The 17,497-nt window shown below is 43.1% G+C and overlaps 1 protein-coding gene across 3 annotated transcripts in view; it reads right to left on the bottom strand.

The window, feature by feature from the left end:
* TLL2 (tolloid like 2) overlaps positions 1-17,497 on the bottom strand; it is a 207,481-nt gene that overhangs the window by 51,824 nt on the left and 138,160 nt on the right. For all 3 annotated transcript variants that reach the window (XM_059729666.1, XM_014605001.3, XM_059729667.1), the window contains 2 exons: positions 11,358-11,482; positions 3,835-3,950 (listed from right to left, as the gene is read on the bottom strand). In XM_059729666.1, the coding sequence (XP_059585649.1) occupies positions 3,835-3,950; positions 11,358-11,482 (241 nt within the window). The remainder of the gene's footprint in view (positions 1-3,834; positions 3,951-11,357; positions 11,483-17,497) is intronic.

Below are 17,497 nucleotides of genomic sequence, written 5' to 3' on the forward strand. Positions count from 1 at the left end.
GTAAAACACTAATTAATAAAACAAACAGCGTGGAAGCTTCACAAAACCAGTTTCCAGACCTAGCTGTCCTATGTATCCATCTGCAGGACTCCCAGCAGCATACCTCAAACTCTGTAACAGTGTCTAATAGGGGTGTGCGAAGCGGGCCCTATTCAATTTGGATTTGGCCCAAATCAGGGACAGTGATTCTATCTGTTGATTCGGATCACTGTCCCTGATTCAATTTGGCCCAATCCAAATCTGAAGATTTGATGCCGATTTGGACATAGACACAGCTTGAAATGTTTTTTCTACGTACCTTGAAGTACCATCCCGACTTGTGAATGCCGAGATGCTGGGGCTCATGGAGTGTCCCACAGGAGTGCAGGGGGGGGGGGGGGGGGGGGGGGGGGGGGGGCGACCCTCCAGGTGCTCAGCGGCGAACCCAGAAGTGGACTGGAAGTATTTCCAGTCCACTTCCAGGTCTGCCGGGGAGCACACTGGACCCACCTCTGCACCCCCCTGGCTCAGCGATCAGCCACAGGGGGACCCTGGGTGCCCCCCCAGACCCAAGAGGCACCAGTTGCCAAGGCGAGGGGGTGTGGGGGGGGCCACCAGCACGCTCCCCAGCGGACCCAGAAGTGGACTGGAAGTGCTTCTGATCCACTTCTCAGTCTGCTGCCGAGCACTCTGGGGAGTCCCCATGCTTCTGTGGGTTGCTCCATGTGCCCCAGCATCACAGCATTCATGAGCCGCCTTCTACCTAGACGTACATAGAAAAAACATTTAAAGTTGTGTCTATGTCCGAATCGCCGAATCTTTCTGAATTTCTCCGAATCAATTTGGAGAGTTCCAGTTTGATTTGGAGAGATTAAAGGGTTCTCTGATTCGATTCAGAGATTCAACTACCGATTTGGGCCAAATCTCTGCCGAATCGAATTGGGAACTGAAGTTTCGCACAGCCCTACTTGTCTAAACCGGTTTTCTATCAAGTGCACGTGGTTCCTAACCATTATTCGAGTGATCATAATTATTAGAAATTGACTTTAAGACATGAGAACAGATAAACAGTGTCTGCTTCTTTATGGGCTATTGAATGCACCCAAGATTTCTGGAGCCTCATGTCTGTGAGCTGGACTCATGGGTTTCTGGTCCTGCATCCTGTACTGAACACTGGCAGTGTAAGTGCTTCATACAATCTACATTTTACACATGCATTCGGTTTGTGAGTGCTGAGGTACATGTTGTGCATGTTCAAGTACATTTTTTACTTCCATTAGGGAACTTGCCTATTGCCAGAAATCAGTGCAGATGAATCAGTTCTTAAACCAGGTTAACTGTGAGCAGAGACAAAATAGCAGCATGCCCACATTCAGCACTTGCTCACCTGTACCCATGACAATATGCAATAAAAGAAATTCAGCAGTAAGCAGTTTTCTTTGTGTGGATAGGTCTATGCTACCCAGAGGGAGGATGCTGGCAGGCCTGTGGACAGACATTTTGCTAACTCTTGTCAGGGCCAGCCCAGGGGCAGGGCCAGCCCACTGCTTGGGTAGAGGACACTAGCTCTGGCCTTGGCTAAATCAGCACCCTGCAAGGTGGGGTGAGTGGGGTGCTGCAATGCTCCATAGGATATCAGTGGAATGCAACCTACTGTGAATTACGGTGCAATGTGGTACAGACATTTGTTACAGTGCTCTAGCCTACGGTGCTAATATCCAGCCAGATTTATCTTAGAGTGGAATCTGCCATTTTTACAGCACTCTATATGCCCTGACCATGTGTTTGATTATGGCTGTAGAGTGCTTTGTGCGCCTATCACACAATAAGTGTAACTTCTGTACCTCGCCTAGATGAAGTAACTCTGCACCTAGTGTTTGCTGAGGTGGGAACTAAGTCTTAGTTGTTTTAAGGTTGGGTCTTAAATGCTTTTCCAGGGTGGTCATTGATAAGCTGTCCAGTCTCATGCAAGACTATATACATCTCATAGCTTGAGGTGACCCAAAGTGTTTGAGGTGAGCAGTGCTAATGGATTAGGGAAAGATTTCATTTCCACTGAACGATCAATAAAAACAGAGGAAGATAAAGCAAATGGATGTAGCAATTGATTGATGCTCAGCAGAGCTTGGAAACTTCAGGCATCTGAGGCTGGCTGGGTGGAGTTCCAGCTGACAGCACCATTCTCGTGTGTGGGGAAGGCAGCCAGTCGATGTCACAGTAGGTCATGAATTCTCAGACACTTTCCAGGAACCAACTGCAATTTTGCTAACATGTTTATGCAACTAGTCACAATACTAGGAAAACTAGGCGCTTTTGTGGGTAGCTGATAGATTCTAAGGGCTTTCTAAGGAGGCTAACAGGTACCAGGGAAGAAGAGCCTATTCCTTGGATTCTGGCTTTCCACAGACTTTTCAGAAAAGAGTGCTATTTCTCTCCCACTCCAAATGTTTGTATTATGTTGTACTTACAATTTTTCAAAAATGGCATAGTCCCCTCTCACTCTAGAGATAAGTGCCTTTACCCAGCAAAGTCACCAGACAGTAAAAGGCTGCAGAACTGAAAATACTGGGTCAGAAACTTTGCCAAAATGAAACAGAGAGAGAGAGAGAAAGAGAGAGAAACAAAAAGAGAAAGAGAGAAACAGAAAGAGAAAGAGAAATCTGGAGTTCGTCAACAAGTCATAGACATCAGGAAAGGAAATGACCTACAAGGTCACTTAGTCCTCCCCCACTTTCCTCCCCCTGGGACCAATGCAGGATTGTTCCCTGCAATTATTTAGTGCTCTGTCCAGTCCAGAGTATTAAATGATTTATTGTAAGTGATGGGGCTTTTACTTCTCCCTCAGGAGACAACACAAAGATTAATACATCTCACTGCCAAGAAGTTTATCCCAATACTCATTCTTTCAGTATTCCCCTTCCCTGAACCTGTAAGTATACCTCTTTGATTATCTTAAATTAATCCTCCCCCCCATCCTTGTCTGAATGCTGTTTGCAGTAACTGGAGTAGCTTATCACGTTTCCTCTCACTCATCATGCACACATATGTAATTCTTATTTTTTTCATTGTAATACAATCCTTCCTATCCCCAGAATATTTTTACTGCTTGACTCAGCACTCTCCAGGTGTCCAATCTCCCTCCCTGATAAACATGGTACCCAGAATTGTAGACAAGACTGCAGTTATTCAGTGCAGAGTTGTACTGTAAAAGGTCTATTGCCCCTTAGCTCAAGCGTGGAGCCATTTTAACAGTTTGCTTGACCGTACCCTGCAAGCTGGTGCATGACATTCCCCTTTGAGGTCCGTGTAGGCTCCTGTGCATTTATTGTAACCTGCCAAGCCAGAGTGTTGGGCATGCAGATCTGCTACATATAGATAAGTGAAGGGGTACAAACTTCCCAAGATCACGAAGAGGCTAGGGAAAACACCCCAGAATCTGATCACCACCTCCTCACACCAGTGGCCACAGCACAGCTCACACAGGCCAAATGATCCTTCCACTGTTTGGCCCATAAATGTGCTGCTTGGGCGAAATGCAGCTTTCCATATGTAGCGCTCTCTCATGAGAGACTGTTCAAGTGAGCCAGTACTGCCTGTAGGGGCCTGCACATAGTTCAGTGGCAGCTTATAGTCTGTGACTACGGCCCAATCAACCTGTGCAAGACTTGGCTAGATGAACCTTCACTTGCATGGAGTTGGTGCCCTGTAGGCTCCTATGGACTGCACCTCTGTATTTAGGGAGAAAACAAGAGTGGCCAAGGGTGTCCTAGCAGGTTGCCAATGCAACCCTCAGTTAGAAAAAAACCACGTGCCCATGATCTGCAGCAAACTATTGCTATAGAGAGTGCAACCTACCTTTTCACCTGGAGTGACAGATATTCTCCAAACACAGTGGGAATAGGAAGGATAGCCATTTGGAAAGCCAGGAGCAGAGAAATTCCCTGTTGAATCCTGCAAGGTCTCCCCACAAGCTGTGGGACAGAAAAACAGCAGCAAGGAGTTACCATCTAAAGCAATTGGCCAGAATTTTATCTAAGTGTTTTTGATCTCTGGTGGCATGTATTGGTACGAGGCTTTACAGCCTTGCACCTTTAGGTCACTGGTTCAAAATCCAACCCTTTTTGATAGAGATCAAAGCGCATTACCATACAATAAACGTTTGAGGGCCTATCTGAAATCTGTTAGCATACACAGGATAAAAATGGTTTATAGCAGTCATTGGCTGCCAAGAAAACAGATCATGACAAAGGACGAACGTCTCCCTCCTCCATTCCCTTTTACACACGCTGCTTATTCTTTTCATATTTTTTCATTTAACCAAATTGCAGAAGGTCCTGTCCACCCTCCAACCAAAGGCAGAGAGACCATGAATACCAAAGCCTGCTGCCAGGAAAGCTATTTTCCCTTCATTACAATCTGCTCAATAAAGTTCTCCTTAGTTACCATTGTTAATAGGCTTTTTCAGGTTAAAACATTGTAACAAAAGGAAGGCGAGCCCCTCCCTCTGCCCTCCCAAGCACACCCACTCTGCACTGCAGCAATGTATGGTATTCAGTTTTCATGTCACAGCTTGCTCTGCTCTTCACCATATTTGTTTCCTGTGGCAGCTGAGGCAATGTAGATCCCAGAATTATATTTTTTTTTATAAACCACACTCCTTCCTTTTGGGAATAGGAGCTTCCAACATCTGCGAAAGCAACTACTACTGTAGTTCCTGCTCACTGAGCCAGGACGGAAGGGCTGACAAACACGTGCACAGCAGATGACGGACTGGGGCAGGAGACCACACATTTCAAAGTGCCTGTTTTCATTCACACTGCAATAGAAGCCACGTGTGAATACACATTATATGGAGCAGATGATCCCAGGCTGGAGGCATGATTTGCTTAGGATTGCTTTTAATTTCATAACCGTTGTGTCCACTCACATTACAAAGCCAGGCCTGACCCACACTCGGTTTCCTCAGTTACTGCGAGGCAGCCCCCAAGAATCCTTCATTAAGGAGCAGTGCTTTGAAAGATCTGACAAGACTGAACATCTGGCTCCTTTTTACATGCAAATATCCAGAACACTCCTCTGCCTGGCACTCTCACACTGCCCGACTCTGCTGGTCGCTCACGATATTTTTCAGCCCAGGTCACATTTAGATGGACAGTTTGGAAGCTGAAGGTGAAAATGGCTGGCTCTATTAAAGGTGCTTAATATCTGAAGGGGGGAAAAAGTCACCCAAGCTAGAAATCCTAAATTTCCCTACATACTTTGACATGCAACTTGATGGATCAAGCATGAAAAATGAACTGTAGGCAACAACCGTGGCACGGGGGTGTGTAAAGGTTTTGTCTGACTGAATAACTCATAAAGGCGCTCTAAAAAGTGAAGTCACTTGTATGGAAAAGTTATGTCTTCTGGGAGCAAGTCTGTACGGGCTGCAACAAGAGGCCCCCGATCTGAAGGCCAACTCATTTGTGCATCTTCTGTTAGACAGAAGCACGATAGAGTGATATGAGGTGGGAAATGCAGGCATCTCCTACAGAGGGATCAGAAAACAACACCATGCGATTCTAAAATCTCCCAACTGCTTTCTCATTCCCAACAGGAACAGTCCTCAGCTCAAAGAAAACCTGAGCCATTGTGCAACTAAAAAGGAGTATTAGAAAATGTTATCTTCACAGGGCTCTATGAAAATGAATGAAACCTGTCCAGTCCTTCCCCAGCTGTTTGGCAAGTATTATTCATCCCCATTCCTCAGACAGGACAGACTGACGCAAAAAGGAAGTGATTTCCCCAGGCCAGAAAGTGAGCTAATTGATATCAAAGTTGGTACTATGATTTGTCAACATAGCTGACAGGGATAATAGGTTCTTGAGCTCTGTGGCCAAACCAAAAATTTAGGAGCAGAGGGTGGGAAGGGGGAGCTTGGTGGGGCCAAAATCGAGTTAGGGTCAAACGAACAGAATTTTTTTTAACCAAATAGAAACCAAACTTGGATCAACCCAAAATGTTTCACATGATTCAAAAGCAAAATATTTTATTTTATGTTTGGGTTATTTAATCCATTTTAGGATGATAAATTCAGGAGGTGGTCACCTCTAGGACACTGCTGGAGGCTCAGATCATTTTTATTATGAAGGCAACAAGTCACCTTGGGACAAGTCATCATGCTTCATTTTTGATCCCCAGAGGGTTTGTAACAGCCACCATCACAGGATGGCTCGGGCGACATCTGGTCAACTAAGGAAATGTCCGAGGACATTGCCACTATTGCTACTTTGTTCACCAAGTCAATACCTGCTTCTTAAGCAGTGAAGAAAAGCAACTGCTTGAACACATGCTGCCTCCATGAAGAGATAAGGGAATCCATAATCACAGAGCAGAGCTATCATATTACCATAATTATACAGGTTAAAGAGGATAATTGCTCCACAGTGTACATTACAAGGGAATTAGATTTGGTCTCACTAAGTGCAGTTACCCAGTAATCTGCAGGACCCTATAATTACTAAGCAGAAGCAAGGTATTTACCAGCAAGCACTATTTTACTACTATATCATTCTAAGAGTTACCAGATATCTGCTTCCTATATTCCCCCCCAAATCCTGCTTAGTTATTATCAGTCATTAAAGGGCTACTGGGATGAAAAGTGAGGTATTGGTCTATTGTGGGTGGTGTGTGAAAAGTTCAGTTACTGTTCCAGAATTAATCAGAAAATACTTACAAAAAGTGAATGTAGTGGAGTAACAGTTGTTCAGTAAAAAGGGACCAGCACAGCTAGTGAGAAATGTATTTGGGGTTTTTTGATAGTTGCAAAGGCCAGCTGGGCTGGGGGATTTCAGGGCATAGGAAATGGGTTGCCACTTCCTTTAGCTGCTGGGAAGACAGTGAGGACTAGACCCTATTCCATCTATCAGGTGCCTATGTGTGAACCTATTCCACCCTGATCAAGTCCCTGTAAAAACCTTAATGCATCTACTTCAGTAGCATCCTGATATCTTAGTTTTGAGATTGGAGGACCTCCCATGAAAAGCATTATCAACTGCTATTTGGGGACTTAAGCAGGGTGGAAGAGGATCACTTGTAAGCACTTGACAGGTGGAACCAGATCTGGCCTGGGGTTGTGGATGAGGTGGTAAACGTTACAGGAACCATTCACCAGAGGCAGCATTAAGGCACTACAAACTGCTATGTTATGGTCATCCATTGCATATGCTGTCTAGTAAAGGGCTCAAAATTGATCTTTGGCACAGGGTCTCCAATAGGTAAAGCCCACTGCTGCCCTCAGTATGCACTGATTGAGGGAGGACTCAGAAGAATAGCACTTCCTCTTTTCATTATGTCCCTTAGTTTTACAGGTAGTTACATAATTGTTAGGGACTGGAAGGAACCTTACATTACAGATCATCGAGTCCATGTCATATTTGTCCCAGGATAAAACCATGTTATCCCAAGACAGAGTGCAATTGTTCAGACTTCTAAGCCCCTCATCCCAGGATAAATCCTAAAAAGGTTCAAGGGATAAGAAGTACTAACAATAGATCCTGGAACACTGCAAAGTGGATTTGAACAGTTGTTCCAGGATTGTGTTACTGAATCAATGGTAGAAAAGCAGCAGTACATTCAGCCACTCATTAAACCCTGATGAGAAGGGTGATGTATGTACACACCAATTCCAGGATATTTCTGCTCCAGAATCAAGAGACCCAACCTGTCCAGGGATAAATGCCACACACATCTCTAGTTTAGACTTTTTATTTGTTTGAACCTCATGGAAACTTTGCAGTAAATACAACAGGCTATGATTATAGTCTTTCTTATTTAGTGCTATAACCTTTTCCTGCACTGTTACTGCAGTTCTGCTTCCCCCTTTTGTAGTCACACAGGCACCACGACCACCCCCTCCCCAGCACCACCATGTGGGCAATGCAAACCCGCCTCCCGTCCACTGCTGCTACATGTCACTGCAGATCCCATCCCCTCTCCACCAGCAGCCCATAAAGAACCATGAACCTGTGCTGACCTCCCTCCTTCCTCTCACTGGTGCTACCTTGTGGGAAGCACAAACCCCATTTTCCCCTGCCTCACTGAGCCCTTCCTGCCTTGCTGCCCTGTCACAGCAACAGCAGCAATGGAGGGACTGGTGGCCAGGTAGGAGCTGCTGTCCACATATTAAACCTCTCATGGGCCAGACATGGACCAAAGGCCACCAGCTGGACAACTCTCCTTTTGAACACTACAAGATAAAAAAAAAAAAAATTAAATTCAAAGCATCCATAAGCCAACCAGGTCCAGGCTAATATTTACCAAAATGCTCTACAGGCACTGCTCCTCCCTAAGACTTCTTTGCTACATTTGGGGTATTAATTTTTGCCTGCTTTGGCACTAGCTGTAGCCCAGGCTTCCTTTCCTTTCCCGTGTCCTTGTGCCAAGGCATTTAGCAGAACTCACAGATTCATTAGACTCTGACACAGCTGCACCATAAGTGCTTCTGCTATGGCCTCAAACAGTCAACCTCTGGGCTTCCAGCTGCTTGCCCCAGTGTCCACACCACTGAAGCAGGGCTGTAGCCCAAGTGAAAGCAATTTAAGACAGCAGAATTTTTTAACAGAACTATATAAGCAACTTTAACTGTAGTGTGGTCACTAAACAGAGAGCACATTTTAAGGTATACACACAAGAATGAGGAGCTAAGATTGGTCCATCTTAATTTGTAAAACAACTTAAACTTATTACATTAATGCCAGTTCTTTCCTATGGGATTTACCAGTGTTGTTACATGGGGAAACCTTTATATAAAAGGGGAAAAAATATCTCTTATGCAGCCTCTGGAGCCCATCTTATTTTTTTACTATGACTTCTTAGTTTGATACTTTCTGAGTAAAATTGTACTTAATCAAAGTCTTCAAGCTCAGGCATAGGTAGTGGAGCTCCTATGAACTTATTCATCCCAAACTCTAGAGCCATCCTAGTTTCCATATTTTCAAGCTTATGCCCATTTAAAATAAATCAACTACTCTGAAATGTGCAAGATGCCATTTTAGAATATATTTCTAGTTAATAATGAACAGGCCAGCTCTCATGTTTAAAGCTTTAAATGCAGTGGACCTATGTTCTTAAATTCAGCCTGTATGTAATTCCCATTGAGAGACCACAAAATGAATAATGTTTGAAGGAAATCAGTTCAGTGGTCTTAAAGCTCTCACTTGTTATGTTGCCCAATGTGTGTTGAACTGGAATAACCTCTACAAAAGTTTAGCAAAACAAATCAAGATAGAAAAGTTCTGCTGCCTACACACAAAACTGAACAGTTGAATGGGCCTGAATTTAAAAAACTGCTTTGTAGCTTTTAAACTTGGCTTTAACCTTGGATCTAAATGGGGTTTTTAAGATCTTTTGTGAAGTTTGCAGCTTCACTTGAATGCTTTTAGCTGCAAGAGCAGAAAGTTACTGTTAAGAACAAGAAAAAATGATGAAACAACCTTGACTTTTAAACATGCAAATAATTGTACCTAAACTAACTAATTTAAAACTTTTCAATGAGCTGCATCTTGGATAAGTTTAAAGAAAAGAAAATGAGGCCTAAAGAGAATATGAGCAATGGAGAAAAACACTGGCTTCAATACCTGTGTACAAAAGGAAGTGTATCCCAATAAGCTAATGTGCAATTTAAAAGGACAGTTGCACTGGTATAACCTCCAGTGTGAAGTCATAAGAATGGCTTTTTCAAGCTTGTTTCATGTTGCTTCGGAAAAAGTTTCAAAATAGATCTAAAACACAAGTCTTCATAAAAATTATATGGGCATAACTAGTAAAAACCTACCCATATACACAGTCTATATCTATATTTAACACTGTTGCTAACATACCATATTTACTTGAATACAAGATGAGCCCCCCCCCCCCCAAACTTGGTATGGGGAAAAAAGCCCCTTGTCATATAATCACATACAAGGAAATCTCACAAAATACACTGTCTATCATTAAACTGCTGCCAGAAGCAGCATGTGCTCAGCAATGGAAACCAACTATCAAGTTGAATAAATGCAGCGAACACTGAACATGACTATAAAAAATGTGGCCCACATTGGGCAAATATGCTATTGGGAACCCACCACAAGAATAGGTTAGCGTAGACCATCTGAATTAGACATATAATAGTGCCCATTAAGTGCAGTCTTCCTCGCTGCCAACTCTTTTTCAAGTCATAGTCAGCCATGAGATTGCATACAGTTCACCTAGAATCCTTCTATCGCCCCCTCTCTCCGCCTGGCACATATGAATAATGTGGCCCCACCCTCCATGAGGTGAAGCTGGACCAGGTTGCCTTGCACCTCATCTGCATATAGATTTTTGGAGCATCCCAGGACTTGGGACAAGAATACCTGGTTCCCATCATGAGTGGGGACTCATTAGCACATGGATCCTTTGTGGGGGGTAATCCAGAGTACACACATATACTGAGCAGTCCTGAGCTATAGGGTCACTATGGCTTGAAATGCTGTTGAACTATGTGGTAAATCATGAGCCTTTGGCTTTAGACTAACAACATGCATATTTGATATCTACTTGTACGTAGTAGAAAAGTACTGCTCAAAAGTATGTTTATGCAGTACCTGTGCTAAAAGCTGTAGCAGTTAAAAATTAAAGGTAACATGCATCAATTCTGGATAAACAAAATGCATGGGTACTATATGCAAATTGCTATAGCCATGTTTAATTTCAAGGTTATTGTTTTCAAATTTGTGCCTCACTTCCATGTGCTCAGGGAGATCAGGGTCTGGCAGTAAAGAGAGAGAAAAGGGCTAGTAGGAGAAAAAGTTGGGTGGGAAACAGAGAGCAAAGAGCTACCTGACCCCGCAGATTTATTTTCCCTGTTGTAGCAGTGGGAGAGGAATAAATTCAAGGCAAACCTCCAATAATTAGATTCTATACCTAGAAAATGATAATAAACTTATAACGTTTTCCATATATAGAATCTAATTATTAGGAGCCCATCTTGTAATCAGGGTCATCTTCTATGTGAGTAAATATGGTAATGACATTGGTTAAGGTTGTGACACTTTTTGACACTTTTAGTTTAATGGGGGCTTGGGTGCTATGGTAATACACAAATAAGTCTGGCTGTCATACTACCTGGAATTATATGCTCTCCCTTATATTAAGCTCCAGTACAGAAGTCTGGACACATTTTAAGCACTGCAACAAAGTGCACATGGTAGGTCAGTAGAATTTACTCCACAGGTCCAGTCTGAAGCACTTGGATGGCTCACACTCCCATAGTTCTTCCATTAAAGGGATTAAGATGTAACTGAACTCTAACACCTTCCAGATAAGGCATAGATATATGGGATCCACAAAGAGTCACATGTATTGACCATATTTACCTGGGCACTTGTACAGCTTCCTGGCTTGAGCAATGTCTCCCTGACTAAGCCGAATACGCTGACCAATAGTTGGCCGAACTCCATTATCATCACGACGGGGCAGGATGGTATCTAGGAAAACCCCTCTGGAGCAAGGGCAGAGAGAGAGAGAGACAAACAGCAGTGAAGGAATGAAGGTGGCATGATGTACATAACTGTGGTTAACAATGTAAACCCCATGACCACAGACCCTAAGCTAGCAGGAACAGAGAACAGGATTTGACCAGAGACTATATTTTATAAGAAATTTGTGGTTTGACATTTGCATTTTCCCAACACTTGAATAGCTTCCAAATGTGCAGATAGCTCTGCCAAGTTAGAAAATTCTTCTTTGGTGTACCAAAGATTGCCGCTGCTTCAATTTAAACACAAGCACATCACTTACCTTACATTACATAAATCAGAAGAGGCAGGGAAATATCCTTTTACAAGATTCACATCAACATGGGCCTCGTTCAGCAGTAGCACAAAACAAACAGCGTGACCATGGGAGAAGGACGGGATGTTTTTGCTTGGTACTGAGATTCTGTTTTGCTGACAGAGATCTTTCCTGTTTGAGTCTAGCATGGACAATCCATTCTTAAATGATAAAACCAAAAGGAAAACCTCCTGTTCTTGCTTCCATCTAATCTACATTTTTGGTCCTTTTGCTTTGTCCTAGATGCCTAGCTAATGATTCCCTTTGCACCGGGACGCACAACACAGTAACACCAGTGCAACTGACATTGTTTCATAGACTGGTATATATTATACCAGATCCCAGAGTGGACACGCGACCAGCTACCCTTAGGTAGTTGCCACAGTAGGTGTTTTGCCTTCAGGGGCAGGGGTGTGCAATAGTCCACAAGGGAAGTAGACAGATGACAACTATGCCAGCATAACATATACCACAGTTCCTGCAAGGCTGTATTTTCCCCCCAGGGTAATGTCACACTAGTTTTCAGAAAGTTACATCAGTGCAGAGCTGCATGATGTGTGCCCACTTCTTTTCTTATACTGATATGCGTGTTACATGTCTAGATCTTTAGTGTTATTTGCCATTCTCTTCTCTGTTTGCTTCCATTTTACTGCTTATTCATGGAGTTCCTTCTCACATCACAGGCCTTGATCCCACAAAAGATTTAAGCACATGCTTTAATTGAAGCATACAAATAATCTCACTGAAGTCTATGTACAGATGTGCAAGGATTTTAACTCTATTAAAGTTCAAGTTAAAATATGGGGAGTGAGGAGGAGTCAATGGGACTTTGAGGTCTTCAAACCAAGTTGACTCAGCCATGCTAAATAAATGGATTTGTTATGTCACCCCTAAATGTCTTGTGTCATTCACAGTACAGACAGTAAATGACCCACTTGAAGTTAAAACATCCTCTCTTTGTGCTGGACCTTCTATTTCTAAGGAAAATGATGCAACAGTATGGAGAAGATGGGGAGGAAAATTAGGGTTGGGCACAATAACTAGTGCAATTAGATCCAGATAGAACAGCTTTCTAATATGTGCTTTACCTCAAACATGAATAGCCCTTGCTGAAGTCAACAGTATTGTTAAGGTGGTTAAGTAATTTGGGACTGGGGGGGGGCAGTCTGTACTGTTATAATTTTAAAGAAATATTGTAAGGTGGAGCCACACTAATTAGGGATGAGCAGGGTTTCTATCAATGTTATTTCATCAAAAATATTGTTTGCTTAAACAAGTTTTATTTTAAAAAAACAAAAAACAAAAAAACCGTCTCACAAATGTTCAGGTTTATGCAAGGCAAAACCCCGCTTCTCATTTTCAACAAGCTGAAATCTTTATTTTGGTGGGACAAGGGAGTGAAAATATTTCCTGGCCAGCTATACAAGTGATGTTCATCATCTAAGGTTGCCTAACAACTTGTATTATAATTGTTGGCAAACACAACCCACAAATTCAGGCTGAAAGTTTTTGTGCTGGGTGTATGCCTGGGGCAGAATCTGTAAAAAAGACTTCAGTAAAAATAGTTTTTTCATTACTAGACATCAGTTTAGTGGATAAATGGGCAGGTTAGTTAGCAATAAAACATTCTTTTGGCCACCTCAGGGGTTTGTAGTACTTGACATTTGGCAGCAGGTCAGAGAATTGCCTGTTATTGCCCCCAGGGGCAAACCTGGAAAGCTTTCAAAGTTATAAAATAAAGGAAATTGCTCTTTTGCACATGCTCACTAAGACTTGGTATATGCTTGCTTGTAATTCTTTGGAATGCCCTCAGCTGTAATTCTCTGCTCCTAGGTTTCTAGCCTCCTCCATCAAGAGGTCTCACCAAGTCACAGGCAAAAAGGAACCATGTTTTCCTATGGCCATTAGCGAAGGTCAACAGTTGTTGACCTAAAGGAATGAACACTGGGTTGGGAGTCAAAAGAAGAGGGCTTTTACCCTCCCTTCTTTCATTGACTATGGTCTGTGCTCTTCACAACCCTTCCTGAACAAGACTTGACATTTGAAGACAAGAAATATAACTTCTCCCACTTTTTCAGACAAGGTAACAGAGGATGGGTGGCATCATTTTTGCACAGCTCACAATAGATCCCAAGAGGCCCTATAATGCAGACCCAAATCCCAGCCACTTAACTGAACTGACTCTCAGAATGAATATTTAAATTATATGATTAGCTCTGGCACCCACAAAAGAGTACTCAGCCTCATGGTGCTCTAAGTCACTGACTAATAAGTACTAGGTAAATGCAAGGCATCAATAAATACAGCGATTTGCAAATCCTAAGTCCTAGTCTCCTTCTTGATCACCTTCTCCTTCAGCCTAGATAGTAAAAGTGTAATCCACCGGTGAAGTGTGCTGCAGCCTTCTGGTGAAAACTTCAAGGTCTGACCTAAGCCTGGCCAGTCCATCAGACTAACGTGGTTAAGACGAACTAGCACCTGTAGCCACACAAGGGAGTGATGTGATCAGCATTATGTTTGATTACCCTTGGTTCTTCATGCTGACAGCCCATTCATATCTGGGATGACTAGGACTGGCCTTTAGCACTAGTCCAAAGTGAGGCTTGAACTGGCATCTCTCAGTCTGTAGCAAAACACTCTGTAACTGCTCTGTCTTCCAACTGGCCAACACAAGCCTAGAGTAACAGCCTGACCACTAGGGAACTGTTACTTTAACTCAACCAGCAATACTTTTGAGATTAATTAATGCTTGTTCATTATTCTGAACATATGTGCTACATTAACATTAAAAAGTTACAAAATAATCTTAAGAAATGCTTATCATACACAATCCTGACTGAGGTCAATGGAGCTGTGTGTTCTCACTATCCCATGAAGAGTCAGGTAGCTGGCAAGTTATCCGCCAGAAGAGGTGGACAGTTTTGCCCTAAATCTGCATCTGAGTTCCCATCTGGAGAACAGAAACAATACAACACTGCTTCACAGGGTAAAGCCTATCAGGAAATATATCCAGTGCTGGGTTTGAATGGTGTGCAGTAAATACAGCATGACGCCACACACTGAAAAAAGGAAAAAATAAGAGCTATTGAACAGCTGCCTCAGGCCCCAAGGACCATGCCACCTGCATACTAAGTCAAGCAAGAATCTTGTGGAAAAAAAAATCATATGATGTAATTGCAGGCTGGAAGTAATGCATACGAATAAGCATGCTGTGAATTAAGGTTGCACAGGAAACCTTAACCCTGACTTAGCAACCACACTTTCCTTAAGGGCTTGGGGTTTGTTTGGTTTTGTTTTGGGTTTTTTTGGTGGGGGTCTGAGGCTTTGTTTTTTTTAATGAACACAGTACAATCTCTCACTGACAACTCACTATTTGAGTCTTGATAGAGGGAGAGGACACCGATTTCCAATTCTGTCTTTTTGACCATGTAGCTTAGTGATTTGTGTCAGCCTGTGCATTAGAAAATATAAATCTTTAGCCATATTATCCATGATGTGCAACATTAGTTATGGGCAATAGCAAGAGCCATGATTGTTAAAGTATATTTATCCTCATTATGGTCCCTTGCACTTCCAGTCAAATTCCCATTGACTACTGACACTAATGAGAAGTGCTCTCAGGGCTTCAGCTATTAATCCTTTCCCCTGGCCCCACGGCTGCTGCAGAACTGCATCACAATGAATGATGTAAAACCCTTAATTTTGTGGTGGCTGTGGGGCCAATGCAGCAGCATCTCTCAGTGACCAGGGGCAAGTGGGAGGGGGAAGAAGAAGAGTCAAATAAGGGGAGTCCTGCCTCTACTCTGTATGGCTAGACCCTCAAGCCCCCTTGCCTCCATTCCAATGATTGACTCCCTTTACTTAGTAAGCACCGAATTGCCCATCTTCAGTTATGCTACTGAAGTGGAAAGGAAAACAGGAACCAGGAGACAAAACCAAAGCAGGGAGATAACAGACTAAGGCCCCAGAAAAAAAACTGGGGGAAGGGGGCAAAAGGTCTGAAAGTACTACTGAACCAACCAATTAAGGTTGCAAAAACAGAGGAGTGAGGCTCTGAGATCGCCTCTGAATAGGAGCAGTGGTGATTTAAACATGATTTAAAAGCTGTTTTATCTTATCAGCATCTCTTGAGGATAGCCCTTTGTATAAAAATGCTTAGTAATTACTTGTGCCAGAAGTTTCTGCAAGGAGTTACTGAGCTCCTATACTCTTCTGTCCCATGCTTGCATCAAGACAGTAGAATAAACAGATTATAACACTTACTTAAAGAGAGGTGGTAGTTACATGGCAATAACTGCTCTTTCTTGCACTGTGTAATAACCTGATGTTCTGATCCACAGGAGGTAGAGTGCCACTAGCCTGATGTGCTGTTCCCTTAGCTTAGCTGGCAGAAGTTCACACTTATTAGTTGTGGAATTCAGGAGTTCACTCCCCATTTATAGTGGTTGTGACATGGGACATGCACTGGTACCAGCTGAGAGCTGACTGGCTAAACAGCAGCTCTGCATAAAAAGGACCTGGGTGTTACAGTGGACAGTAAGCTGAATATGAGCCAGCAGTGTGCCCCTGCTGTGAAGAAAGCTAATGGCTACTACATTAGTAGAAGCACTGCCAGAAGATCAAGGAAAGTGATTATTCCCCTCTATTCAGCACTGGTGAGGCCACATCTGGAGTACTGCATCCAGTTTTGAGCCCTGCACTACAGAAAGGACGTGGACAAATTAGAGAGAGTCCAGCAGACAGCAACAAAAATAGTGTGGGTAAGGGGGAACATGATGTATGAAGAGAGGCTGAGGGAACTGGGCTTATTTATTCTGGAGAAGAGAAGACTGAGGGGGGATTTAATAACAGCCTTCAACTACATGAAATTGGGTTTGAAACAGGATGGAGCTAAACTATTCTCAGTGGTGGCAAATGGGACAAAACAAGGAGCAAGGGAAGTTCAAGTTAGATATTAAGAAAAACAAACACTCTCACTAGGAGGCTAGTAAAGAACTGGAACAGGTTACCCAGAGAAGTAGTGGAATCTCCATCCTTGGGTTTTTAAGATCCAGCTAATCAAAGCCTTGGCTGGAATGACATAGCTGGGGATGGTCCTGCTTTGAGCAGGGGGTTGGACTAGATGACCTCCTGAGGCTCCTTCTGACCCTAATTTTCTATTGTTCTATGATCTCTACTGACTACCACTAGTTTCCATGCTTCTTTCCTCAGAGGTATGAGAGGAGGATATGCCTATAACAAATCATAAATCCAGGATGAAGTTCATAACCTCTGTTGTTATTCTTATTTCAGAGCATAACCTCCATTTTGGATTAGAACAATCCTTTGTATTAGGGATTTGGAACCTAGCTGATGAGAAGCCATCAGAGTAATAGAGGTGATTGCGTCTCAACTAACTAATCAAACACTAGTAAAAGAGAGGTTCCCTGAAGGTCATGGGCAGAAATGGATAAGCACTGATTTTAAAGATGGGGAGGAGGATGGGGACATCTCCATGCATTGTGGCTATCCACCACCACAGGCCAGAAGACCAGGCTGGAAAGGGAAGAGAAGGCAGGGCTGAAGGAGACTGTCTAGCTTGAAATGCTTATCAGATCCCAGACTCATGGAAGGGGTAAGTCGATCCTGGGACTTATTTTACAAACAACATTAACCCTCCAGTGCTTTCCTGAGAGTAAACAGA

This window comes from Alligator mississippiensis, chromosome 6 (genome assembly GCF_030867095.1).
Source record: "Alligator mississippiensis isolate rAllMis1 chromosome 6, rAllMis1, whole genome shotgun sequence".
Lineage (NCBI taxonomy): Eukaryota > Metazoa > Chordata > Crocodylia > Alligatoridae > Alligator > Alligator mississippiensis.